Source organism: Canis aureus, chromosome 6, assembly GCF_053574225.1.
Source record: "Canis aureus isolate CA01 chromosome 6, VMU_Caureus_v.1.0, whole genome shotgun sequence".
Classification (NCBI taxonomy): Eukaryota; Metazoa; Chordata; class Mammalia; order Carnivora; family Canidae; genus Canis; species Canis aureus.
In genome coordinates this window covers 27,611,191-27,638,679 of record NC_135616.1, presented here as the reverse complement: position 1 = coordinate 27,638,679, position 27,489 = coordinate 27,611,191, and the positions used below count along the sequence as shown (strand labels likewise).

Here is a 27,489-nt window from a genome sequence, read left to right as displayed (position 1 = left end):
CAAAGCCAAAACCTTCCCCATATGTGGCTTCTCAGGACCATGGGAATAAGGTGAAAAAAAAAACCCTGTATCAACAAAGGAAGTTTTCTTGTAGAAATGCGAGGGTTGAGATTTTTGTTTTGTTTCCAGCACCCACTTCAATGCCTGGCACATAGCCGGTACTTCATGAATGCTTAGTAAATGAATGAATGTTATAGATTAACTTGACTCAACATTTCAGTATCAAGAGCTTTCAGGGAACATGGAATCTAAATTGCCATCTCTGATTCAAATGGCTGCTAAAAGCTATGAGCAACTGAGCACAAGTGAGGACTTTGTCAGCTAGAATTGTGTTTGGCTGCATGTATCAGAGACCCAGTTACAACGTCTAAACTAAATAGGTGTTTATTTTTCTCATAACGAGAAATCTGGAACTTGGCTGGCACGGCTGTTTGAGAAGGTCAGTGATAAAGTCTTCCTCTGGATTCTCTTGCACCAACCTTTGGATACACTTCCATCCTCATCACTGAGGAATGCAGGCTGTCCCTCCAAGCTTCCAGTCTGTGTTCCAGGGAGGAAAAAGAAGAATAAAAGGCAAAACGACGACAAAAACTGTCTTTTGGCAAAATCCATCCCTTTTTATCAGGAAAACAATAGTTTTCTCAGAAGTGCCTTCCAATAGCCATTAGCCAGAACAGAGTCAAAAGATTACTCATAGCTGCAGGGGAAACCGAGGAAATACATTTAGCTGTGCAGTATTGTCTCCTCAAACAAGAATTGGGGTTTAAAAAAGGAGAATGAATGTTGATTAAGCAACTTCTGTCTCCAGTGGTAAGGCCTTGGGGCACATTGAAATTCTGGCAGGAGAACCGATGCAAGGCTTTCTCCAGCAACCACACAGCAGTTGAACACTAGTACAGGTATCCCTTAGAGATTTTGCAGGTTCCGTTCCCGATCACCACAGTAAATCAAGTGCAAATGAATTTTTTGGTTTCCTGGTGCATATAAAAGTTAAGCTCATACCATACCGTGGCCTATTAAGTATGATGTCTAGAAAAACAATGTACATACCTTAATTTAAAAAATATTTTATTACTAACAAATACTAACCACCATCAGCTTTCAGTAAATTGTAATCTTTTTGCTGATGGATGGTCTTGCCTGCATGTTGATGGCTGCTTAATAGGAAGGTGGGTTGCTGAAGATGGGAGTGGCTTGGCAGTTTCTTAAAACAATGAGGTTTGCTGCATTGATTGACATTTCCTTCCAGGAATGATTTCTCTGTAGCATGCTGTGCTGTTTGATAGCATTTTACCCACAGTAAAACTTCTTTCAAAATAGATGTCTGTCTTCTCAGACCCTGCCACTGCTTTATCAATTAAGTTAATGTAATATTCTAAGTCCTTTGTGTTAATATCAACAGGCTTCATAGCATCTTCACCAGGAGTAGAAGCTATCTCAAGAAACTACTTTCTTCACTCATCCACAAGAAGCAGTTCTCATCCATTCAAGTTTTATCAGGAGATTGCCAGCAATTCAGTCACATCTTCAGTCTCTCCTTCTAATTCTAGTTCTTTCACTATTTCCACCACATCTGCAACTGCTTTTTCCACTGAAGTCTTGGACTCCTCAAAGTCATGCATGAGGGTTGGAATCAACTTCTTCCAGAGTCTTGTTAATGTTGATAAAACTATCTACCCATGAACCATGAATGTTTTTAATGGCATCTAGAATAGTGAATCCTTTCCAGAAGGTTTTCAGTTTACTTGTCCCCAGATCTATCAGGAAAATCACTAGTCATAGCACCTATAGCCCTATGAAGCATATTTCTTAACTATTACATCTTGAAAGCTGAAATGACTTCTTGGTCCATGGGTTGCAATATGGATGTTGTGTTAGCAGGCATTAGAACAACATTCATCTCATTGTATGTCTCCAATCAGAGTTATCAGGTGACCAGGTACATTGTCAATAAGCAGCAATATTTTGAGAGAAATCTTTTTCTCAACAGTTGGTCTCAACAGTGGGCTTAAAATATTCAGTAAACTCTGTTAGCAGATGTGCTATCATTGGGGCTTTGTTGTTCCATTTATAGAGCACAGGCAGAGTTGATTTAACCATTCTTAAAGGTCCCAGGATTTTCAGAATGGTCAATGAGCATTGGCTTTAACAAAGTCATCAGCTGCAGTAAGCCCTACAAAAGGAGTCAGCCTGTCCTTTGAGGCTTTGAAGCCAAGCACTGATTTCTTTTGCTTTAAAAGTCCTAGGTAGCGTCTTCCAATAGAGGATGTTGTGTCTACATTGAAAATCTGCTATTTTGTATAGCCACCTTCATTAATTATCTTAGTTAGATCTTCTGGATAACTTACTAGTTTGCCTTGCACTTTTATGTTATAGAGACAGCTTTTTCCTCAAACCTCGTGAACCAACCTCTGCTAGCTTCAGACTTTTCTTCTTCAGCTTCCTCCCCTGTCAGCCTTAGAATTGAAGCCAGCCTTGCTCTGGATTAGGCTTTGGTTTAAAGAAATGTTGTGGCTGGTTTGATCTTCTATCCAGATCACTAAAACTTTCTCCATATTAACCATAAGGCTGTTTTACTGCCTTATCATTCATGTGTTCACTGGAGTAGCATTTTTAATTTCCTTCAAGAACATTTCCTTTGCATTTACAACTTGGCTGTTTGGCACAAAAAGCCTAGCATTCAACCTGTCTCAGCTTTCAACATGCCTTCTTCACAAAGCTTAATCATTTCTAGCTTTTGATGTAAAGTGAGAGACATGCAATTCTTCCTTTCACTTGAACCTTCTAAGCCCATTTTAGGATTATTGATTGGCCTAATTTCATTACTGTATCTCAGGGAATAGAGAAGCCTGAGGAGAAGAAGAGAGATGGAATGGCAAGTCAATGGTACATTCAGAACACAAACATTTATCAGGTTTGCTGCCCTCTGCAGGTGTGTTTTATGGCACCTCAAAATGGTTACAATAAAAACATCAAATGCCTTTGGTCAAGAAGATAGGCACAGACTTCATCAGTATCACATCTCCCAACCCCCACATTTTGCATGGCCTCAGTCTCTGTAGCAGCGACTACAGCAGCATCTGAGGTGGGCCCTGCAAAGTCCAAGGGTTGGCTTGTTAAGGTTGAGTGCTCCACCCACGCATACTTTACAGATCTATTTGGGCTAGCCTCACCTGGCAGCACTGGCAGCAGGTCTCATTTCACAAGCAGACTGGTACATACCTTGTTAAAACATACTCCTAACCTGGCTAGGGACCAAACACTGCCCACAGTAGGCAAAGAGAGCCTCTGCAGATGACTGCACTGAAGGAAAAAGAGGACAGGACACAGTAATATGGAAACACCCCTGAAGTGCCAGATCCCAGTGAACAGGGGACACTGTGCTCTAGGGAACTACAGAATCGCTTCTTCATAAGGCCATTACTTTCAAAAGCAAAGGATGTAGCTGACTTTCCTAACACACACAAACAGACACAGAGTTAGACAAAATGAGACAGAGGAATATGTCCCAAAAGAAAGAACAAAAAAAAAAAAAAAAAGAAAGAACAGCACAACACCACAGCAAGAGACCTGAGCAAAACATATATAAGTAATATGCCTGGTAGGGAATTTAAAGTAATAGTCATAAAAATACTGGACTTAAGAGTGGAGAACCTTAACACAGAAATAAAAAAAAGAATCAGAGATGAAGAACACAATAAACGAATTTTAAAATGCACATTATGGAATAAATAGCAGGCTAGGGGAAGCAGAGGAATGAATTAATGTCCAGAGTAATGGAAAATAATCAGGCTGAACAAATGAGAAAAGAAAAGAATTATGCAAAGAGAGAATAGATGTAGGTAACTAGGTGACTCCATCAAGTATAAGAACATCCTAGAAGGGAGAAAAAAGGCAGAAAATTTATTTGAAGAAATAATAGCTGAAATATCTAATCTGGGGAAGAAAAGAGATATCTAGATATAGGAAGCACAGAGATCACCCCCAAAAAATCAACCTGAAGAGACATAGTAGTGATAAAGAAAAAGGGAGACATAGTGCAAGGAATACTGTAAGAAACCTACTATAGTTGATGCTTGAGCAATGCAAGGATTGGGGCACTGACCCTCCATGTAGTCAAAAATCCCCATAGAACTTTTGACTCTCCCAAAACTTAATTACTAATAACCTGTTGACTGGAAGCCTTACCAATAGCAAACAACACATATTTTGTATATTATATGTAACATACACTATATTCCTAAAATAAGCAAGAGAAAAGTAAATGTTATGGAAATCATAAGGAAGAAAAAATACATTTACAACACTGTAAAAAATCCGTGTGTATAAATGGACCCATGTGCAGTTCACTCCGTGTTGTTCAAGGATCAACTGTATATTGTCTCAACCTAAAAGAAAGGAAAGAGGGGAAAATATAAAAGTGTTATGGGTTAAATTATGCCTCCCCTCATTCATATAATGAAGTCCTAACCCCCAGTTCAGAATGTGACCTTATTTGGAAATACGGTCACTGCAGATATAACTAATTAGGATGAGGTCATACTGGAGTGGGGTGGGCCCCAATCCACCATATGACTGGTGTCCTTGAAGATATTTGGAGACACAGGAAGAATGCCATTTGAAGATGAAGGCAGAGATGGGGTAGGACTTTTATACATTACAGAAAGCTAAAATTTGCCAGTAAACTACCAGAAGCTAGGGGAGAGGCATGGAACAGATTGTTTACCCACACTGTCAAAGGAGCCAATCTGCTAACACCTTGATCTTAGATTCATAGCCTCCTGAATTGTAAGAGTACAAATTTCTATTGTTCAAACCACTCACTTTTGGTATTTGGTTACAGCAGCCCCAGCAACTAATATATAGAATGTTCCTAGAGTCCTTAATAGTAAAAAATGTAGGACAAAGAAGGAAAAGAAGCAGAAAATGGAAGATCTCCTCTTCCTATAGGGAAGAAATAATACACCTTTTGGGGGGAAAACAAATCTGTCTTGTTGTTTGAGTTTTCTATTTTTTTTTTTTTAAGATTTTATTTATTTGTTCATGAAAGACAGAGAGAGACACACACACAGGCAGAGGGAGAAGCAGGCTCCATGCAGGGAGCCCGACGTGGGACTCAATCCCAGGACTGCGGGATCAGGCCCTGGGCTAAAGTTGGCACTAAACTGCTGAGCCACCTGGGCTGCCCAAGTTTTCTATTTTTGTATAATAGATTACCACAATTTTAATGGCTTAAAACACCACAAATTTATTATCTAAGCTTAATGAGTCAAGAATTCAGCCACAAATACGTAGGATCTTCCAAGCTAAAATGAAGGTGTCACCTGGTGCTGTGATCTCTTCCAAGACACAGAGGCCTCCTCCATACTAACCTGTAGTTGCCCTTACTCAGTTTCTTGCAGTTGTGGCACTTAAATCCCTGTTTTATTGGTGGCTGTTAGCCAGGGCTCACTTTCAGCATCTTTATGCTGCCCTTAGATTCTAGCCACATGACCCTCTCTCAACATGGCAGTTTACTTCTCAGCCAACAGGGAAATGCCTCTTCAGTCTGCTGCAACAGTCTCCTACCATGTAAGATAATCAGGGGAGTGGCTACCGCATCATATTTGCAGGTCCTGACTATACTCAAGAGTAGGAGGTCCTGCAAAGTGTATATATCCAGGAGCAGGAATCTTGGGGGCCTTAGAATTCAGGGTACCACACTTAGGAGAAATAATGGCCTATTGTTTTCAAATAATGGTAGTCCTGTGGATAATCATGCAAACAAAAAAAAAAAAAAAAAGAAGATAACTAAAGGACTAAAGCTCTACATTAAGATCTCCAACCTGATAAGGAAATATTGAATCACAGGAGAAAAAATAAGAGAAAAGAAACAAATTAGGAAATAAAACATTAGGAGAAATAAAAGAAGACTGATCTATCACGATATTAAATGTGCTGGGATTAAATTTCCCTTTTGGATAACAAAGACTGCCAGATTGATGTAAAAAGCAAAACTCATCTATATGTTATTAGGAGCATACTTAAACTGATGAAGAGACTTCCTCTTCTGGTAATAGCAGACAGGTAATTCAGAGCAGCCATCCTGCTGAAGACAATGGAGAAGTCAGAGCAAGGTATAAAAACGATCTCTCTAAAAACATTAAAGAGCTTAACAAGAAGATGAGGTAATATCATCAACATCCAAAGACAAATCAGGGGGGAAAAGATTCAGCACTTTGGGTTGTTTTGCCTGGGGTATATTGCCCTTTTTACAACAGGCTGTGAGGATGCTGGAAAGCTGTGAATTTAACCCATTTTGAAACCAGAGGAATAAAGCAGAGTTCAGGCCTTACAAAAGATAGCACCTATAAAAACTACCTACTTTTTGGGTTGACACCATTGAAGAGCAGTACCCTAGGAGACAGAATAAACCAGAAGTAACTTTTTCTCATAGACCGAAGCTCAAGTGTAGGTCATCTATGTGGCCCAGAAAATGCTAAATATGAAAATTGGACTAAATTGATTCCAGGTTACTAATCCCCTCCAGGGCCTGGCAGAAACAAACAAATTCACTCTAGAGAAATGTTCTAAAATGGATTGTCTTAATGGTTATATTACTGTAAATATACTAAGAACCATTAAATTGTGTACTTCAAATGAGTAAATGGTATGGTAGGTGAATTATATCTCAGTAAAGCTCTGGTATAAAATGAAAATTCCACCCCAGAGGATGATAACATTATCTTAGACCTCAAATTATTTTTCATTTTTTTTATATAAATTTATTTTTTATTGGTGTTCAATTTGCCAACATATAGAATAACACCCAGTGCTCATCCCATCAAGTGCCCCCCTCAGTGCCCATCACCCAGTCACCCCCGCCCCCCGCCCACCTCCCTTTCTACCACCCCTTGTTTGTTTCCCAGAGTTAGGAGTCTTTCATGGTCTGTCTCCCTTTCTGATATTTCCCACTCATTTTTTCTCCTTTCCCCTTTATTCCCTTTCACTATTTTTTATATTCTCCAAATGAATGAGACTATATAATGTTTGTCCTTCTCCAGTTAACTTATTTCACTCAGCATAATACCCTCCAGTTCCATCCACGTCGAAGCAAATGTCAAATTATTTTTCTAAATAATTTTTCAAAAAATACTTCCTTCTGAAAAATAACTAGGCACATGAAAAAAACAATACTATAAACAAGAAGCAAGACAAACAGGTAACAAGAAAGATCAATCCATTGTACCCCCAAGAGTGAAATTATTAGGCGCAACAATATGCGAATGCGCACATGGGGATAAAACTGAACTAAAATTTCAGTGAGAAACTAAAAATAGGTGACATTGCACATTTGGCAAAAAAGGAAGCAAAAGATTCAAATACTGACCCTCTGCTTCTGGTAATGGCAGAGTCCCTTTCACCAAATCAAGACTACACTGAACTCTGGGATAACTTTAAAAAAGATGATCTAAAATGGTTGGAGAATAACCAGAAATCATCTGCAAAATGATTGCAGAAACTGGAGTGGCATCCACAAATGGCAGAAGGGAGCCACACTGAGTGAGCTTCCTATTTTATAACTTTTCATCTGTGGACAGTGAGCATCAGTCAGGGCAGAGCTGCTGAAACTTAGTGGGACCCTACAGCTTAGCCTAGACTTTGGATTTCACCCAACATGGGAGTAACAGACCTGATTTAGATCTGCCCTGCTGAAAAAACAACCATCAACAGAAAAGATATATAAAAATGGATTTCAAGGCATAGACCATCAGGCAGTGAAGAATTGTGAGCCTGAGAGATGGAAATAAGGAAGAGGAACCTCAGCTTAAGAGATCTAGAGAATTTTCCAGTTCACAGACAGCATAGAGAAGGGAAGCCAGGCAGAACCTGTTGCACACCGTGAGTTGAGGACCACATGAGATCAAGAAGAGTATTAAAGTGTAACTTCCCAGGGAAGGGAAATCCATGTTCAAAAAAGTTTTAGTTAGAAATATAAATATGCATTGGTATAAGATTATATATATAGCTATATGTATAAGTAAAAAATATCTTTTCGTATACTTTGCTTTATCTAGCCTCTCCTAGGTTTGCAAACTCTCTCCCTCAGTCACTAATACTAATCTTTATTACATAGTAGCTGTAATGAAGGAAGCAGGAAAGGTTTCTGATGCTTACATTTCTAAAAATGTCTTTTTCTGGGTACTCCATTATTCTATTTGATTGCCAGGTAGGTATTTCTAATTGAGCTAGGCTAAGCATTAATTATAATGTAATTAATATTAAATATTATAAATAATACATTTTAGACCAAGGAAAAGAGATTCTAATCAAAAGATCATAAAGTGCTATAAACAAGGGGAAAGCAGTTATCTGGGAAAAAGAGAACACTTATATCAAAATCAGGCTAGAGTGCTTTGCCTTTATGTATTCCCATTCTCAACAAGTTCAGTTTTCCTTGTGTCACCTTCCACTAGATTCCATGATGCTGTCTGTCTGTGATGGAGAAGCCCAGACAGAAGGCTTAGACCATGGATAAGATCCTGGGCATTGAGAGTATAGAATTCATTTGGTGAGCATCTGAGTGGTTCAGTCAGTTAAGTATCTGACTCATGGTTTCAACTCAGGTCATGTCATGATCTCAGGGTCCCACACTCAGCAGGGAGTTGACTTGAGGATGCTCTTCCTCTCCTCCTCTCTTCACTCACACTCGCTTGCTGAAATAAATATTTTTAAAGAAATTCATGTGGCTCACATTAGAAATAGTAAAGAATATGTCTGAGACAGGCTTTTTCCCTTTCTTCCCCCACCCTAGCAGTGCTGGATGAGTAAGTATTTGAGTTGAGTATGTTTGAACATAACTGTTAACTTCTGGGTTTGCAGCCAGTGAGAACCAGCCAGAGAAGCCTCACTTTGATTCTCGCAGTGTGATATTTGAGCTGGATTCTTGCAATGGGAATGGGAAGGTTTGCCTTGTCTACAAAACAGGGAAACCAGGTAAGAATAATTGATAAGCATGGTTCTGCAGTTGGGTGTGGCATGGATGGCCCTGCTGTCCAGCCATCACACAAAAGGCACACTCCTCTCTGGACCCCTGAGACGGGCTAGTTGTCTTGAAGATGTAAAGACCCAGGGCAGCCCAGGTGGCTCAGTGTTTAGCACCACTTTCAGCCCAGGGCCTGATGCTGGAGACCCAGGATCGATCCCACGTCAAGCTCCCTGCATGGAGCCTACTACTCCCTCTGCCTGTGTCTCTGCCTCTCTCTGTGTGTGTCTCTCATGAATAAATAAATAAAATCTTTAAAAAAAAAAAAAAAAAAGATGTAAAGATGCAGAAAGCCCCTTTGCTCCTCCCTGAGCATCCCTTCTAGGCCAATCACTGGAGTCTTTTTAAGTTGTCATCATTTGTGAGTTACTGCAAATAATGGGAGTAGGAAAATTAGTAAAAACTAAAAGAAATAGTCATTCTGTTTAAAACTCTTCTAGCAGGCTCATGCTTTAGAAAAGCATCCAGGAAAAGCATTATCTTTCTTGTATACTTTTATACATAGGCAAGTTAACAACTAAAAACCTGAATGAGTAGACCCCAGTCTAAGACCTCAGATGAAAAATCAGGAGGAAAAGGCTATGGCCCTGGAGCAGCAGCTATCACCAGCTATTACTGCTGGGAGTAAGGCCCAACCCTAGGGACATGGACAAGGCCCAGCCCTCTTCAAGTAGCTCTCAGCCTCGGGGGATGAGAGGATACAGGCACCAAGATTTTACCCCTAGAGAAAGGGAAGGGACCAACTTTGCAAAGTAGCCTTTCATCCCCATCTTGGGTTATATGGAGGGGTGGGGTGGCAGGGGTTGTAGAGTAAGGGCAGCATCCAGGCAAAGAGACATGGTAAACCTATGCCATGGGGAAATGCAACTGATATGGAAGGAATGACAGTTTCAAATCATAGGGCTACCTGGTTCATCGAGGAGATGAACCCAGAAGGCCAGTTGTTCTCCCCATGCAGAGCTTAGAAGGAGTTTGGACATAGTAGTGGGAAGTCAAGGTTGTTCAGAAAAGGACCAGCAGAATGAAGATGGAATGTATGTGACCACAGGCAGTCTTGGAAGAGGAAGGGTCTGGAGGGTGGGGACCACTGGGGGAACCATTAGAGCCATTAGACAGGAGATGAAGTCGAGGCCTGCGGGAGGAAGACCTGAAGGTCAGAAGTGAGTGCGAGGTGGGAGCTGCTGTGCCAGTGCCTTTTGGAATTCAGCCCAGATGTCCCCACAGGCAGGATCTAGGATAGGAGCTGGTCTGGGTTCCCCCACAGCGACTGCTTACAACCCTTCAGGTTCCTGATGGAGACCTCTTCAGAAATCCAGAGCCCTTCAGAGTCTGTCCCCACTGGGGCAGGGGCTGTGGAACGGTCAGCCTGAGTGCGCAGATGGCCAGCATCCAGCACACAGGTCAGTTGGCTGGCTGATCAGGCATTTGTACCAGAATACTGTGAAATCCCTAACAGTGGCCACTGGAGAATGGGCCTGGGAGGTTGGAAGGGGTTAAAGGGAACTCTTATTTGTATTTTACATCCTTCCACTATTGGAATTTTTTTTAACTGCATGAGTTTGGCTTTACAGATAAAAGGAGAAAAATATTATGTCATCTATTCATTTATTTCTTTTGTCTATTTCAGCATTAGCACAAGACACTGAGATCTGGTTCCTGGACAGAGCATTATACTGGCATTTTCTCACAGATACATTTACCGCTTACTATCGCCTGCTCATCACGCACCTGGGCCTGCCACAGTGGCAGTATGCCTTCACCAGCTATGGCATTAGCCCCCAAGCCAAGGTGAGAGAGAAACAGGTAGCATCTCAAACTGTGGACTGTATCAGAATCTCTGAGGAAGCACTCAAATTGCAGCTTTGAGATTCCCCATCTGATTCAGATGACCTGGGATGGGGCCCAGGAACCTGCATTTTCATTAAGCCAGACGGATGATACTATGCATGTTAAGTGGATAACCTCACCTTTTACTGAACTAAGTGGTTCCCAAACATGGCTGATACTCAAAATCACCTGGGAGTTTTCTTCCTAATTAAATTTTATTGGGGGCTGAGGTCTGATTGTTGGTTTTAGATAGGCAGTACATGCACACAGGAAGAGTGGAAAGTTAATCTTATTCCCAGGTTCTCCAGCCTCTCCCTGAGGCAGCCATTGTTTCTGTTTTTCTCATGTTTTTCACAGGGTACTTGACTGCATGGAAAGCATGTGTGCGTATGTTTTTTGGTTCCTTTTTTCTAAATCACAGGTGCACTATACTTCTCACATCATTGGGCACCTTCTTTTCACTTAACACTCCATCTTGGGGTTCATTCCCTATCAGTGCATACAGAACTGTCCTTTTTAGTGATACAGAATATTCCATTGTATGAATGTGCCCTATTTATACTACAAATCTGGGCACACATACGGTTTCCTGATAATGCTCATATGCTGTGTGGTTTGAGACCAGGTGTGCCTGGAAGAACTCTGAGTTGCAGTGAGTTAGGGACTCAGCTCCATCCAGTCAATAAATGTGATGCTCTCTGCCTGGAAGGGGAAGAGAGCACCAGCATAGGCAACTTCCCTCAGCCAGGGCCTGCCACTGGCCCCTGTCCTGTACCTTCCCTGTGGCTGGTGTGCTGACAGAACAATTAGAAGGATACTGATGCTCTGAGACCTAACATCCCACACAGGGCTCACTAGATCAGAAGGAAGGAAGTAAAGAATGAGACCTAATAAAGCAATGTGTGTGCCATCACTTTAATCTAAATGAAGTGCTAAGAGATTTTTGAGGCAGTTTTTCATAAAAACTTTCATTCTCTTTGCCTCATCTGCCCACCTCTCTAGGTCCCCACTAAAGAGCATAAACAATCACACTTCTCCTTTGAATTGTGACCTCTCCCAATTCTCCCTTACAGCAATGGTTCAACATGTATAAACCCATCACCTACAACACAAACCTGCTTGCAGAAGAGACCAACTCCTTCGTGAACAAGCTGGATCCCAGCAGAGTATTCAAGAGCAAGAACAAGACATTAATCCCCAAAAAGAAAGGGCCTGTCCAGCCTCCAGGTGGCCAGAAAGGGCCCTCAGGTCCTCCCTCCACTTCTAAATCCTCTTCTAGCCCTGGCAACCCTGTCCGGAAATGAGCACTTCACCTCCCCGCCAGCCTCACAGCCAAGATTTCCACACACAGGTGGCCCAAGCCTCAGATTCTGTGAGTGGCACCATAGACCTCTTTCCGTCTGAGCGAGCCAAATCCTAGGCCTTTTACTCCCATTGGCATTGGCCAGGAGTTCAAGGGCATACTCAGGTCTTCCAGAGTCCTTTCCTCATCCCCTGCCTCTGAAAGCTGTAGAGAGTTTCAGAACTTGTTTAAGCAGTTAAATAGAGCTATTAAGAGCTTTCCTCTCTTTCCACCCCCAACCCTCTACACCCCTCAGCAGTCATTAGAGAAATCCCTCGAAGAAACCACTGATTTTGACCCATGAGGCATTAGAACTGTGCTGTTCAATTGGTAATCACTGGCCACATGTGGCTATTTAAACTATATTAAAAATTCAGTTCCTCAGTGCATTAGCCCTATTGTGAGTATTCATGAGGCTAGTAAATTCTGTATTTGACAGCACAGAGATTATGGAACATTTCCATCATCACAGAAAGTTCTTTTGGGCAACACTGCATTAGAATATTTTCATGCTGCTTTTTCTCAGATCAGTTCATTTTTGTTAGAGAATGTAGATAATTTAATGCGTCATAATGTTCCATGAAAATTCTTGAAGATCAATTGCATATGTTTATTTTTCTTAATTCTCACTCTGGTCCTTTTTAAGTTTCCTATAAAGTTTGTTGTTTCCAGTTTTGTGGTGTGATGTTTATGCATTGCCAAAATTTGTTTTGTTTTGTTTTGTTTTTTAAAGAGGAGGTGATTCTGCTTCACTTGAACCATTTAAAAACAAAAAACAAACTCCCAAACATTGTTTTACAGGATTCTTCCTAAAGAGTTTTTATGAAACCACTGTTAACGAGAGCTTTCCACCTGCTCAGCCTATTCACAGCTTTAAGCAATTCATGAAGTGGCAGAAAGGGACAAAGAGGGACCAAGCTGTCAAGGATAATAGCTAAAGTTGAGTCTACTAGAAGTATTTTTCTGCTAGAACTGATCAAATTAAAGGGAGAACCAACAGCACCATGTGGCTGCTGCTCCAAGACAATTCAAAGTTAGAAGGAGATTGAGAAGGCCGGTCATACTCTACTGTGGAATGTTTTTTAAAGAGACACAGACAGAGGGAGAAGTAGGCTCCATGCAGGGAGCCCAACGTGGGACTAGATCTCGGGACTCCAGGATCATGCCCTGGGCTGAAGGCAGGCGCTAAACCACTGAGCCACCCAGGCATCCCCCTGAGTTACTTTGAAGTCAGTCCTGATCCTGTTCTAGTTTTCACAGGTGAAGCAACAGAGGAACCAGGAGAACAATGGTGCCCTTCAAATCAGTGGAAGTTCTCAAAAGGCTATAGAATATAGAAGGAAGGGGGCTCCAAGAAGGAAAGGGGAACAGTGAAGAGCCATGCTAGCTATCTGAGGTTCAGGACCCAGTACAAAACAAAGATGTGGGGTCTCTTGTCCAAAAATTAGGAAATAGTACCATTGAAAGTACTATAATGTTCTTCCTTTCTTGCAGGGTCTCTCTCACATCTTGTTATGATAGGTTTTTACTTACTAGTTAATACTAAGTAATGAAAATTTTAAATTCTAAATTACTAGCATTAATTTTAGTTGTCTTTATAATATGCAATTCCAATTTTAAGCGCAACTAGAAGAGTAGCAAACTCATGCAGAATCATCAAAATCAAGACAATTTGTATTTCATAGCTTATGTATATATATTGTATGTATATGTACTTTGTCCTTACTAGAACACTAGAAACACTGCATAAAAACCTCGTTCAACTATTATTTTCCTTCTTGATATGTATACATTCTGTTAACACTCTTCCAACTTAATGAGTAAGGAGGGACTAAAAGAAAAACTAGGAGCTGCCCTATGTTTTCTTTTTTTCCTAAGTTGTCATTTTCACCATAAGTGGATGGCTAATGAAGGAAAGTGGCATGAGGAAATAAAAGTAACAGGAGTAGAAAAAGGATAGGACCAGCTTCCAGTCATTCCTGCTTCTTAGAATGCCATTACCTTCTTTTTGCATTCAGATCAAATGGAAAGCATGGCCTCTTGGGGATCCTTGTGCCCCTCCTTACTCAGGAATAACTTGTTTATACTTACTTTGAATCTCTTCTCAACCCATACACCATGGTTCTTCTGGAATTCTGTGTGCACACACAGGCATAATAAAGGCTCTAAGTGAATGGGATGGTGAGGAAGAGTGGATACATTGCATGGATCTCCGCCTCATCAGACTTCACTTAAAAAGCACAAGTTCAAAAACAAAATTAAGAACTTTAGACAGTGACAGGAGAGCATTAAACCAAGTGTGAGGCCCATGAGGATGGGACCCTCTGTGACTACTCCCGTCACATGCCTATGAAGCTGCCCTGGTGATGGAAGAAGGGAGCACTTCTGGTGAAAGACTCAGAAAATATGTAAGTTGGGTGCACTATATGGGGGAAAAAAACTCACCCATGAGATTTGTTTTGAAAGTAAAACAATTTAAGTGGCAATAGGCTCTACTCTAAGCTCCACAAGAAAAAGATACTATGCTGGAATTACAAAATGAGAATAAATGCCAGAATGCCTCATGATGCACTGATGGATGTAGTTAAGATTGTGCATAAAGTGCCACATCATCATGCTGCTTGAGTTCTACAGCAGGGAAGTACTCAAGCCAAGGATAGGAATGACAGGGAGCTACTTGCACATAATAATCCATAGAATCTATCCCTTGAATCAGTGCCTCCCCAAATTGAACATGCATCAATGTCTCTGGACTTGTGCATAGAAAATAAGATACTCCAATCCCACTCCAGATCCACTAAATCAAAATTGCAGGGAAATATCAGGACTGTTAATCAACTGCAATTGTGACAATAATACTTATTGAATCTGAAGCTTTCTACTTAATGGGTCTAAGTGGTTGTGCTTTCTGCACAACGGCATGGAAAAGAACTCCAAATCTGCCTTTAATCAAGAAAAGCATGTACAATGATTGGATCAGAAGGACCAAGGGACCCTGGGTGAACACATGTATTTTTTAAACTTTTTATTATGGAGAATTTTAAATATTTACAAAGATATGTAGAATAATGAATCCCCATGTGTGCATCACCCAATTTCAGCAATTGTTATGACCAAGCATATTTTATTTATATATCTGGTCTTTACCCTTACAATTTTTTAAATAATTCCATTTTAATTTATCTATTGGTTTTAAGTCACAGTTATTTGCGTTACATTTTTAACAGTTGCTCTAAGGATTACAATATATATATTCTGTTTTCTATTCAATACAGTACCCACTCATACACATAGCATCCCTAAGTAGTCATATTCGTGTAGTAGAACTCTGGCACCCTGATAGCAGGTCACTGGATGGTGGGTACCAATTTAAATTGACTACAACTTTAACCCTTGGGGTCTTGGAATAGGTTTTCTTCTTTGGTTTAACCCAGACTGGATTATTTTTCTAGCTAAGGATTCCATGGTTATGAAGCCTTTATGATAATTAAATCAGCTTATAGGTGGGAAATCAGAATAGTCCCTTCTTTTTCCCTTCCTTTTTTTTTTTTTTTTTTTTTTAAAGGATTTTATTTACTTATTCATGAGAGAGACAGAGGCAGAGGGAGAAGCAGGCTCCATGCAGGGAGCCCAATGTGGGACTCAATCTCAGGACTGCGGGATCATGCCCTGAGCCAAAGGCAGACGCTCAACCACTGAGCCACCCAGATGTCCCTCCCTTCCCCCTTTATAATGTGACTCCAACCTTTGTTTCCAGCCATTCACTTTCTACATGAGCCATCTGGCTCTGCCTCCAGATCCACTCACTTTCCTTCCAAAACACCAGCATGGCGTCCTACCTGCCCGCACTGGTCAAATGTCCCTGCTCTTCCAAGGTCCAGCTCCAGTCTACCCACCCTTGGTCCATGTAGCACATGGAAGGAAAGACCATCTAATTGGTTATCTTTGATATCCAACCAGCTAGTTTCACGTGAATAACATCTGTTGTGAGCAGGCTTCCTGGATGATAAAGGGTGAAGTGCAGTAGTGAGGACCAACCAGAGGGTGACATGGTAAAAACCAGCACCACAGGAAGTGATGTGGTGTTCAATAAAGCTTTATAGCAAGGTGGACTTAGCTGCTGTCATAGATGGGTCACTCACACAGTCCTGATGTGGATTCAGAAGAGATAGCACATCTAGGCAGATCCATCAGGAGAGGAAAGTGCGTATTTGATCACACCAAGTACCAATCCCGTGGCATTCTCCTTTGCGGACAAGAATTCCCAAGGCTCGGAACACAATATGGGCAGCAAGTGAACATAATTTTGCAGACAACTGTTTTCTTGGAGTAAATGTACTCCAAAGCGGGTTTATAGGCCAATTTTACAAAAAAAGAAAAACTCTTAGGTCAGATGAGTGTAGCACTAACGACATACACAAAGGTGTCTGTCATACCTGTGCCATCTATTTATTTTTTTTAATTTATTTTTTATTGGTGTTCAATTTACTAACATACAGAATAACCCCCAGTGCCCGTCACCCATTCACTCCCACCACCCGCCCTCCTCCCCTTCTACCACCCCTAGTTCGTTTCCCAGAGTTAGCAGTCTTTACGTTCTGTCTCCCTTTCTGATATTTCCCACACATTTCTTCTCCCTTCCCTTATATTCCCTTTCACTATTATTTATTTTCCCCAAATGAATGAGAACATATGTTTGTCCTTCTCCGACTGACTTAACTTCACTCAGCATAATACCCTCCAGTTCCATCCACGTTGAAGCAAATGGTGGGTATTTGTCATTTCTAATAGCTGAGTAATATTCCATTGTATACATAAACCACATCTTTATCCATTCATCTTTCGATGGACACCGAGGCTCCTTCCACAGTTTGGCTATCGTGGCCATTGCTGCTATAAACATCGGGGTGCAGGTGTCCCGGCGTTTCATTGCATTTGTATCTTTGGGGTAAATCCCCAACAGTGCAATTGCTGGGTCGTAGGGCAGGTCTATTTTTAACTGTTTGAGGAACCTCCACACAGTTTTCCAGAGTGGCTGCACCAGTTCACATTCCCACCAACAGTGTAAGAGGGTTCCCTTTTCTCTGCATCCTCTCCAACATTTGTGGTTTCCTGCCTTGTTAATTTTCCCCATTCTCACTGGTGTGAGGTGGTATCTCATTGTGGTTTTCATTTGTATTTCCCTGATGGCAAGTGATGCAGAGCATTTTCTCATGTGCATGTTGGCCATGTCTATGTCTTCCTCGGTGAGATTTCTCTTCATGTCTTTTGCCCATTTCATGATGGGACTGTTTGTTTCTTTGGTGTTGAGTTTAATAAGTTCTTTATAGATCTTGGAAACTAGCCCTTTATCTGATATGTCATTTGCAAATATCTTCTCCCATTCTGTAGGTTGTCTTTTAGTTTTGTTGACTGTATCCTTTGCTGTGCAAAAGCTTATCTTGATGAAGTCCCAATAGTTCATTTAGATAAAATTTGAAATTCTATTCCTCAGTCTCTCTAGCCACGTCAAGTGTTCCGTCTAGTGACTACCACACAGAATGGCGCATATGTAGAATATTTCCATCACCACAGAAAGTTCTGCAGAGCACCCTTTATACCACGCAGGACTGGTCTTCACCTTACACTTCTCAGAATAATTCTGCTGCAAAGCCATACCATACTCAACAAATCACCTAAAGACACGCTTTTTCTAAGGTACCATATCCTTTCCTACATTATATATTTTTATACTCCTGGCTCACAGGGAAAGCCAGGGATGAGAAGGCATGCCACCACACCTTGGAAAGCGGGGTCACTGTCTGTCTTCACTGCAATGTGGGCTGGGCAGGTTCTGGGCTTTGTTCCGTGTGGTAGTCAAAGGCCATGAGGCAGCTCAGCCTCTTGGCCTCTGTACAGCATCCAGCATGGAAAGCAGACAGAAACGAAAGCAAGTTCTGCATCTTTGAGCAGCTCATGTCATCTGCCTTTACAGGGAACAGGCGGCCTGACTTTGAGAACACCCTCTGGAGCTCAGAAATAAACACTCTCAAGGTACCTGCCATTCCTCTGGAGATCAGAGACCTTTTTTCCACAGCAGAAAGGCTGGCAAAGAATAACTTAGAGACCAACCAGAGCAGGGACACAACTCTCAGGGTAGTTCAGGTCCAACTAAGGGAGAGCCCTCATCCTTCAAGCAAAAGCTGCAAGTGAGGGACAACTATTAAGGGTAAGAGTAAGTCTCTGGAAAAATCTCTTACCTTTACTATGGTTCCAGTTCCCAGCTGTCCACTTCTAAACTGTATTTGTAAGGTTATCCTTAAGAGAGGAGGTGAAGGTACAGATTGCTCTTGAGGGATCTGCATTTACATGTCTGGAGGATCCCACAGGCAGCTCTAGTCCATGGCCGCACAGGTTCTGGAACAGAGTAGCAGGATTCCAGAATATAGGCCTATTGAGCAACTTTTTAAAGATTTTTATCTATTTATTCATGAGAGACACACACAGAGAGAGAGAGAGAGAGGCAGAGACACCGACAGAGGGAGAAGCAGGCTCTTCATGAGCCCGATGTGGGACTCCATCCCAGGACCCCAGGTCATACTCTGAGCCAAAGGCAGGCGCTCAAGTACTGAGCCACCAAGGTGCCCCCCCTATTGAGTAACTTTAACAAAAACTACTTTCCTTTAAAAATTTGATACCAAAATGGACTATTGCGGCCTTAACTACTGCCTCCACAAATCATGTTTTAGACCATTTTAAAAAATGGAAATCACCTTCAGTATTATCCATTAAAAGCAGGAATAACTCAGTCAAGCACAAGACAAATTCAAAATTTTGTCTTACATCATTCCTTCTTAAGAACCACCTTATAAAGTTTAATTTAACCCAAGAGTGAATGTCTATATACATATGTTGATTTAGGAAGTTATCAATTTCTACAACCTTTACCATTTCAGGACAGTTTTTCTTCCAAAGAGATACAAATTAATTTTTTTCATACCACTTGCTAAAAGGGGATTCTGAATTAGAACCCATTTCCTTCCACTGAGACTACATTTCTAAGGTTGGATTGAGGTAGGAATCAACTCTATTCCCTTGTCATTTCTAATCTTACGCCTTAGTCTAAGTCAAAGACCCTGATGTGGATTGAGTTGCTCCAATCCTACAGCCAGGTCTACCACCAGCTGCTGTGCACAGAGTTGTAGTAAAGATGACCTTGTCCAAATCACTATCATCTAGGACGCTTTTTTCAGAGACTGGATAAAGCAACTATAACAGCTTTCCCTAGCACCTAGCTCTTCCTGTATAGCTACCATATTTTTTATTCTTATTTGAAGGTTGAGGTTTGCAAAAGTATAATTCCACTGGATACACAATTCAAGTATTTTCAGGACAGGGTGACTGTCTCTATTTCCTAGCCCACTTCCTTGCCCAGAAGGCTCTGTCTGTCCAACACTGGAAACCCCTTCCAGAGAGCAGTGAAGGTTTAAAAGCATTTCTAGGCAGAGGCTATTCAGGAACAGGGATTATGAAGGAAAATGAGCTTTATAGTTTATTTCCTGAAAGCACAAGAGACAAGGCCCTTGCTTAGCTGGATCAACCGCATAGTCCCAAGTACTACAGTAACTGCTCCTAGTATAGGAAGACCCACTGTGGACACTACTTACCTTGGTTGATTTAATGTTGTGTATCTGTAACATGCTGTGCAGGTCTTCTACAGAATCTCTTTTCTCTTGGACTAAAACCCATGTCTTCCCGTTTCCGCCTAAATCAGATAACTTCTAGATTATATCAAAATGAATAGAGAAAAATGTGTAGACACCAGCTGTCTAATCCTTGTAATGGGAGATAAGGAGGTGAGTGTGCCTGAGTCTCTGCAGACATGGCGCCTGGTCCATGCAAACCTCTTCCTGCCCCACCAGCCACAAGCTAGGAGCCTGCAGCATCCAGTCCTGCAGGGCAACAGGCCCAGCACACGCTGATCCTACATAATCCTGATGAACGGGGTGCCACAGTCATTTCCCAGTGGTGGGTCAGGTGTTCTAATTAACCAGCTGATTTAATATTCCTGTACATGCAATGCTCTGCTTCTAAATTATAAGCCATTTTGGACAAATCATTGTTGCTAATCCAGTAGTTAGAAACAATTTCCACTAAGTCAACAATTGAAGTGGTGTTTGAACTACAAAATCATAAATTTGTACTTTTTCAGGTGGATCATCTTAAACAAATACTCTTCTTAAATGCAGTCATTAAATAGTGCTCATTAAAAGAATATAAATGGCTTTGGCCCTCCCTTACTTCAGCATCAGCATTGTGAATAAATTCTCACCATATCCTTTCATCCATCAGAGTAGGAATCATTCCATCACAAAAGATGCTTCTGAGCTTCTGAACATTTCCTATGTATTTTAGATGTACACGGATGGCTAGGCAGGTGGCTGGGTGAGTGGACTGCCAATTGCTGATGTAAATTTTGCGCATTAGGAACCCTTATCAACAAGAGTCTAGATGGTGCTGTCACCTTGTACACAACCAGGCTTCCAGGGTTTGTACTTGGTCAACGTGGGACTGACTGGCTCTCCACCCATGAGGCCCACCCCTGGGGCTCAATCTGCCACTTGTTTGGGCCCAAAAGCAGAGTGGACTGCTTATTAACAGGCTTTCTTAAGGGTTCTTTTTTTTTTTTTTTAAGATTTTATTTATTCATGATAGTCACACAGAGAGAGAGAGAGAGAGGCAGAGACACAGGCAGAGGGAGAACCAGGCTCCATGCAGGGAGCCCGATGTGGGACTCGATCCCGGGTCCCCAGGATCGTGCCCTGGGCCAAAGGCAGGCGCCAAACCACTGCGCCACCCAGGGATCCCCTTAAGGGTTCTTAAAAGAACAAAAGACAAGACTGGCATGACAAGCCAGCACATATCACTTCCTATCTTTTGCCCCTTGGGGCAAATCATTATCTCTCATTCTTACTTTGTATGTAAAATGAAAATGCAAAATGGCTATATGGATTACATAAAATAATACATGACAAGTGCCCACACAGAGATGCCATCAATACTTCAGCTCTTTTAAAAATCATTTGGAAAATCCATCTCCCATGAATTGCCTAGCAACAGAATTTTTCTACCAAATAAACTGCCTTTTGTTGACAAAATTGATGAGGCATTTTAATATCATGTACCTCAACTGCATCTGCAAAGATCTTTCATCCCTTCTCCTAGGCAATCAGGTGTTTTTATTTTTACTTACCTGTCTGACAAAATGTATAAATAACTGCAGATTAAACTAAATTTTAATTTTAGTTGATGACTACCTCTCATGGCCCTAAGGGGAGGGATCGTGACTCTCGTTTTCCTAGCTCCTGGCACAGAGTCCCCTCTATTATAGGCCCTCACTGCATATTTGTTACTGATGGTTGTTATTAATTTTCTAGAGCTGCCATAACAAATTACCACACACTTGGTGGCTTAAAACAATAGGAATTTATTCTCAGACAGTTCTAAAGGCCAGAAGTTCAATGTTAGTTTTACTGAGCCAAAACCAAGGTGCCAACAGGGCCATAGTCTCTCCAAAGGCTCAGGGGGAAAATTTGTTCCTGGGCTTTTTTCAGTTTCTGGTGGCTGCTGGCATTACTTACGTGGCCATATCGCTCCAATCTCTGCCTCTGTCTTCATAAGACCTTCTCCTCTTTTGTGCACATAAAACCTCCAGCTCTGTCTTAAAAGGACATTTATGATTAGATTTAGGACACAGCTAGACAATCCAGGATTATCTTTCCACATCTGGATCCTTACTTTATTCACATCTGCAAGGACCCTTCTTTTTTTTTTTAAGATTTTATTTTATTTATTCATGAGAGAGAGAGGCAGAGACACAGGCAGAGGGAGAAGCAGGCTCCATGCAGGGAGCCCAACGTGGGACTCAATCCCGTGTCTCCAGGATCACACCCCAAGCTGAAGGTGGCGCTAAACTGCTGAGCCACCAGGGCTGCCCTGCAAAGAGACCCTTCTTTATAACATTTACAGGTTCCTGTAAATTAGGACCTCCTCTCTTTGGGGGGCCATAATTTAGCCGATTATGGTGGTATTTGATGATACACTATCTCAGGGCCATGAGCACAGAAATGGTAGATTTGGAAGCAGTGAACAGTGTGGCAGCCACCACAGGTTAGGAGCTCAGAAACCAGGTCTCCTGACTCTGATCCTGCTCTTCGTTCCTGCACTGTGTTCAATGAGGGACTTAGAAGAAAACAAGCCTGAGTCTTCAGCCCTCCTGGGCCCTGTGCATCCTCCCTTCCATCCCCAAGTCCCTTAGTAAGTTATTTTTTTAATAGAAAAAAACCTTAAGATTCCAAAGAAACTAAAACTCAGGCATTTTTAACAGAAGACATTGCCTTCTTCACTGGCAGTTCTGTAATTTCAACCTAAATTAAAAAAGAGGCATGAGAATATCTATGCTGATGACCAGCAAGAGTAGCAAAGCATCTCCTAGGGTAAGGGACTATTCATTTAATGTTTCTCAAAGGTCTTTCAGAGAAACTTAACCTCCTGTGTTAAAAGGAAAAACAAGAATTGCTAATAGAGGCAGCCAAAGTGGCAACAAGGAAGGAAGAAATGAGCAACAGGAATAATCCTTCAATTTCACTAAAAACTACTAAACCAAGTTCCCAATAAAAAGAGACTCCCTTTACCTCGCTGTAACCAAGAAATTAGTGACCTTGCTTGCTTCATCTGAGAATTTTTTAATCCCTAAAATAAAATTACTTGAGATTTATTCAGTCACATCCTTCTGAATGTAACCTTTTATTCCAAAGCAGTAACTCTCAGCAGAACACCAAGGGCCTCCAAAACGACATCAAAGTATCTGTTCACTAAATGGTGCAATAAAAATGCACCTTCCTTTTGGTTCACACATCCCAATCCCCAGTGATACAGATATTCTAGGTCTGTATTCAGTGCAGAGGTAACAGGCAAATGCTCTGATGAACTGTTGAATCACATCAGAATATTACACATTATTTCGAACTGTAAGAAAGCAAGCATTAATACCCTATGTATCTTTATTGATAAAGTGATTAAACTCAATTGCCTGTAATATACAACCTACTCTTGGCAGATTCCAGGCTCTCCTGGATACTTATATTCATCGCACATTATCTGACCAATACCTAAAGAGCTTCTACTCTCTCAGTCGAGTGGAGATGCAGAAAGGGGGTGGCAGGGACACAGTCATGGAGGCCTGTGGGGTGAATATCTTCTCTTTAGCTCTTCAGACAATATGACTACATCTTGTCTGTAAATCACATACACCCAGATTTAGGAACAGAGTCACAAAGGTTTTAAAAGTGACACAGACATGGAATTAATGGCTTGATGATCTACCTAGGCAGAGGTTTACCTCTCCCTCTTTCAGATACAGAGGTTCCACACCAGGAACTGTGCCAACAGAGGGCTGAGGGGTTTCTGTGGAGGTTTAGCCAGCACCCAGGCACCAGTCACCTCTTTGTGGCTCTGTGGTCCCTCAGAGCCTCTGCCAGTGCCTTCCCCACTGACACGTTAGCTTCTGGTGACCTGTTCTCAAGTGCCAAGGACTAGATTTGTCACTCTGAGTTCTCTGTAGACAAAATTTTAAATTTCCATTTTGTTTTGGGACTTAGTAAATTTTTTGAGAAAATGAATTCTACGTAAGCGAGAGTTGCAGAATAGTTGTTTTTAAATGCTACTCTAATTTTGCATCAGCATTCCAAAGGAGCAAAACAAAGTACATGGGAAAGGTAATCTATATGAGGTCATTGTAGCATATCCTACAACAAACGCTGATGCCTAATTAATAAGTAGTTACAAAGAGCACATTGTCAGGCACTTCTCACTCTATTAACACAAAAAAACAAACAACAAGAAAGCCAAAGGGCCCAGGCCATTCCAAGCCAGAATCCTCTGATGAACCTGAGAAAAGGTTTTACTGATTCAGAAGGAGGTGAGCCTGTGGAGATGTTTAAGGCCTTACACCCAAGAGAAGAAAAGTTTCCAGTTATGGCATTAAACTCTAATTTATTTAGTATTTGAAACATGGTGTACATTTATGAATTTGTATAAACATTTAGTACATCTAAAATCCACAACTGGTAAACAATCTGTGCTTTCTTTTTGTGTACAATTTTGGAGTTTACATCTGGATATTTTGGTGTTGTGAGAGACCCAGTCTGTGAACCTAATCAAACTGCCTCACATGACCACAGGAACTGTGACAGAAGTGATCTGCTCTTTAAAAGGGTTGCTCCTTGCACAGAAAAGGTGTCACGCTTTGGAACTACTAAACCAGGTGTCAAGGAAACAAGAGAAACACAGCTGACACAATGAAGGAAGTGTGTGAAGGAGAGTCTGACAAGAGTCCCATCAATGCCCAGCAGGCCACAGGTGGACATCCAGAAATGGACACTCCCCTTTGGAACCTTCCGATGTTATTGTCGAGTCTCTTCACTCCCAACTTGGGGGGATTCTGTCCAGCAGGAGTTTGCACTCTTGGGCACACCTCTTAGAGTGCCCACAGGTGTCACAGCTGCAATTCTGTGGTACCAACCAGGCCCAGGGCTCTGGCTTCTTCTGGAGTCAGGCCACTCTTCAGGGTCCTTCGCACTGCAGCAGCACCCACAGATCACAAAGAGATGAGAAGACAGGGAGGTGTTAGCAAGCAGCACATGGTAGTCTATCGACACCCCTCCTGCACCCCAGGTCTCCCCAGAGTAGTCATAGGGCTCACAGATTCTCAGCCCCATCCTGCTCCTGCTGAAGTGCCTGGCTATCTATCTGCCAAGGCAGGACACATTTGGGGGCTGCAAGAAGCCAACTTGAAGAGCCAAGTGGAGGAACTGACCTTGTAAGAGGGGAGAAGGGAGGCCCACGCTGACAAGGTTTCTGAGAAATGAGTGCAATAGTAGAAAGTACAGATGGCATGTGGAGAGCGCAGCTTCTGGCCAGCACAAGGAAGCTGGAACAGTCATTACGGAGCATAGGGAAATGCAAGGTCCAATAAATGTGAACTAGGTAAGATAACACCACAAATCTGCAGGATGAGCCATGAGGCTGGGGACCTGGCCTGCAGAGCAAGGTGTTCATAGGACAGGACAAGGGCCAGCGGACAGGACGAGTCTCTGTGAGCATGGCGGGTCTCAGTCTCAACTCATCAAAGGGCCTCTGGAGACAATAACTAGTGACTCCTTATGGACTGGATGCCAAGGAGCAAACTGCCAAACTTCTGACTGGATCTGGTAGATGTTTTCTGTGAAACACACAAGGCTCAAGAAGGACCAGTGACCCTTTTCTCTGGGGCTTATAACTGGCAGGTGGAGGAGTGCTTGTGTTTGACTAAGAACTGGCTTGTGTTTAGCTTGGCATTATGGGTTTTCCCATTGTTTAGTGTTGATCAATTGTGATGTCAAAATAAAGGCTGGTTAAGGGTGAATGAGGAGGCAGCTGTCCCTTCCAAGACCAGTCCTTTCATTTGAAAGGTTGCCTAATTACATTTCCCCTAATTTATAAATTGTATTTGGCCTACTCTCTACATAAGGTTATACAGAGTTTGGGGAGTTGCTCTATTTTCAGAAGAGATGTGTTATGGATATACCTTCAACCCTAAATCCTAAATCGGCCAGAGGACCCAGATGGGCAGGCAGGCCCTTGATCAGAATGTGGAGAAAGTAAAGCTCACCCTAGCATCTTCTCATCTTCCCATGCCAGACCAACTCTCCACACCCACTGTGATCACAGGGCCTGTGTCCTCCTTGTCAAGGGGAGGCCTCACAGGATACAGATACCAGGATCCCAGCTCATGTGTCTGCAAGCAACACCCCACACTCCATGCCTTACCAACCTCCTCTAAGCAAAAGCCCACTTAGGCTGTGGACAAAGGATCTGAGGAAATCTGGTAGAACAGACAGGGTCTATTAATAAATGGTTTCTTCTCTCCCAGAAATCAGTACTTTGAATAGGGAGCCAACACCTATCCCATCAGTTGGTCAATCAACAAATACTTCATGGAGAGCCTACTGTGTGCCTGGGACTTAAAGAATTGCAACACTGATGAAAGACCCACAGACATCAAGTGTGGATTTGACACAAATGGAGACGCAAAGATCTGTGCTGAAGGTTACCCTCAATTCATGCCACCACACACTACTGTATTTTCAAGCTTAGCCCCGGGCTCCCCAGCCATCCTTCTGCAGCAGCTCCTGCACTGGCTCACCCTCTGTCCCCACCCCCCACTCCTGGCCCCTAGGCTCCAGACTGTCTAACTCGTCCAGACAAAATGTTTGGCTCCAGAGCCTCGGCTGGAGGCAGATTGCATTTAACTGAGTAATGGAATTTGTTCTATGGGGCAGCAATAAAAATACTAGTTGGTTATAACCTTTTATGTTCTTTAAACACTCCTTCAAGTGTGTGTTAAAGAAAGATAATTTTAATGGCAGAAAATAAGACAAAATGTTTCTCATTCTTGACAAAGACTGCTAAGACCTCACTTCCAAGACTCTGCTTGAAGAAGTCCATGCTGCATGAGCAGGGCACCTTGAATTTCATTAGGCACAGAAGGTGGCACGGACATGAGTCTATGAACTGTAATCTTTGAGCCTTTAGGTGTACGTGTTTGACTAAATGACAACAGAAGACTTCTGAACCGACAAGCATGTTATAGGGGGACGTTTAAAGGTGCTTCCTTAACACCTGTTCCTGCATTTGCTTTAGTCCTGTAACTGTGGTGCTCAGTTCATTTGGTGCAACTATTCGAATAAGAGCCCTGGCACTTTAAAGGATGTGCAATAATCTTCGCCCTGATACGGGCATTAGGCCAGCCTCTCCAGGGCAGGCTCAGGGAACAGAGCCAAGTATAATAGTGCTGCCTCGGCCCTACTGCCTGACTGCACAGAGGCTGTACCCTCAGCCTGGTTGCCAACTCTTGGTTTTGAGGAGCCCCCCCACCCCGGCCCCTTCTGTTTGGGCTCAGGTGTTCTCTGCTGGGGGGGGGAAGGGGGGGGCAAGGGGGGGGCGGGAAGCCAGTATAGGCCAGGTCTCTTTGCTTGCTGGGTGTCTCTAAAAAGGTATTCATAGAAAAACCTGCCCCATTAATGGAATCCTACTTTCTGTGGGCCTTCATGACAATTCAGATAAGTTCTCATAATGAATACAACCACTCCATCATAAATATAGTAAATGTAGTAACCCCCAAAGACCTTAAGAATCCAAACCCTTAAAATAATAATAGTAAATTAAAAAAAAAAAGAATCTGAATTCTTGCTTTGTTAAAAAAGTCAAAGTTAAT

General features: G+C 42.0%; 2 protein-coding genes and 2 long non-coding RNA genes across 15 annotated transcripts in view; 2 read left to right on the top strand and 2 right to left on the bottom strand.

The window, feature by feature from the left end:
* The window catches only part of TPGS2 (tubulin polyglutamylase complex subunit 2), a 67,612-nt gene extending 54,747 nt beyond the window's left edge, over nt 1–12,865 (top strand). For 6 of the 7 annotated variants that reach the window (XM_077900581.1, XM_077900579.1, XM_077900584.1 and 3 more), the window contains 3 exons: nt 8,863–8,976; nt 10,653–10,813; nt 11,926–12,865. In XM_077900581.1, coding sequence (XP_077756707.1) covers nt 8,863–8,976; nt 10,653–10,813; nt 11,926–12,156 — 506 coding nt within the window. In that variant the 3' untranslated portion in view covers nt 12,157–12,865. Of the gene's footprint in view, nt 1–8,862; nt 8,977–10,310; nt 10,426–10,652; nt 10,814–11,925 lie in introns of those variants that run through there. The other variant, XR_013381378.1, reaches the window with a different exon arrangement.
* Nucleotides 4,268–5,686, bottom strand: LOC144315657 (uncharacterized). The gene is made up of 2 exons (XR_013381382.1): nt 5,373–5,686; nt 4,268–4,388 (listed from the first exon to the last, which is right to left on the bottom strand). It is a non-coding gene; the product is annotated as an uncharacterized LOC144315657 (long non-coding RNA).
* A 4,403-nt stretch (nt 12,866–17,268) lies between the features above and the next one.
* Nucleotides 17,269–26,584, top strand: LOC144315658 (uncharacterized). Its single transcript, XR_013381383.1, has 2 exons — nt 17,269–17,891; nt 18,169–26,584. It is a non-coding gene; the product is annotated as an uncharacterized LOC144315658 (long non-coding RNA).
* FHOD3 (formin homology 2 domain containing 3) overlaps nt 24,208–27,489 on the bottom strand; it is a 464,855-nt gene continuing 461,573 nt past the window's right edge. For all 6 annotated transcript variants that reach the window (XM_077900507.1, XM_077900508.1, XM_077900509.1 and 3 more), the window contains one exon: nt 24,208–24,812. In XM_077900507.1, coding sequence (XP_077756633.1) covers nt 24,730–24,812 — 83 coding nt within the window. In that variant the 3' untranslated portion in view covers nt 24,208–24,729. The remainder of the gene's footprint in view (nt 24,813–27,489) is intronic.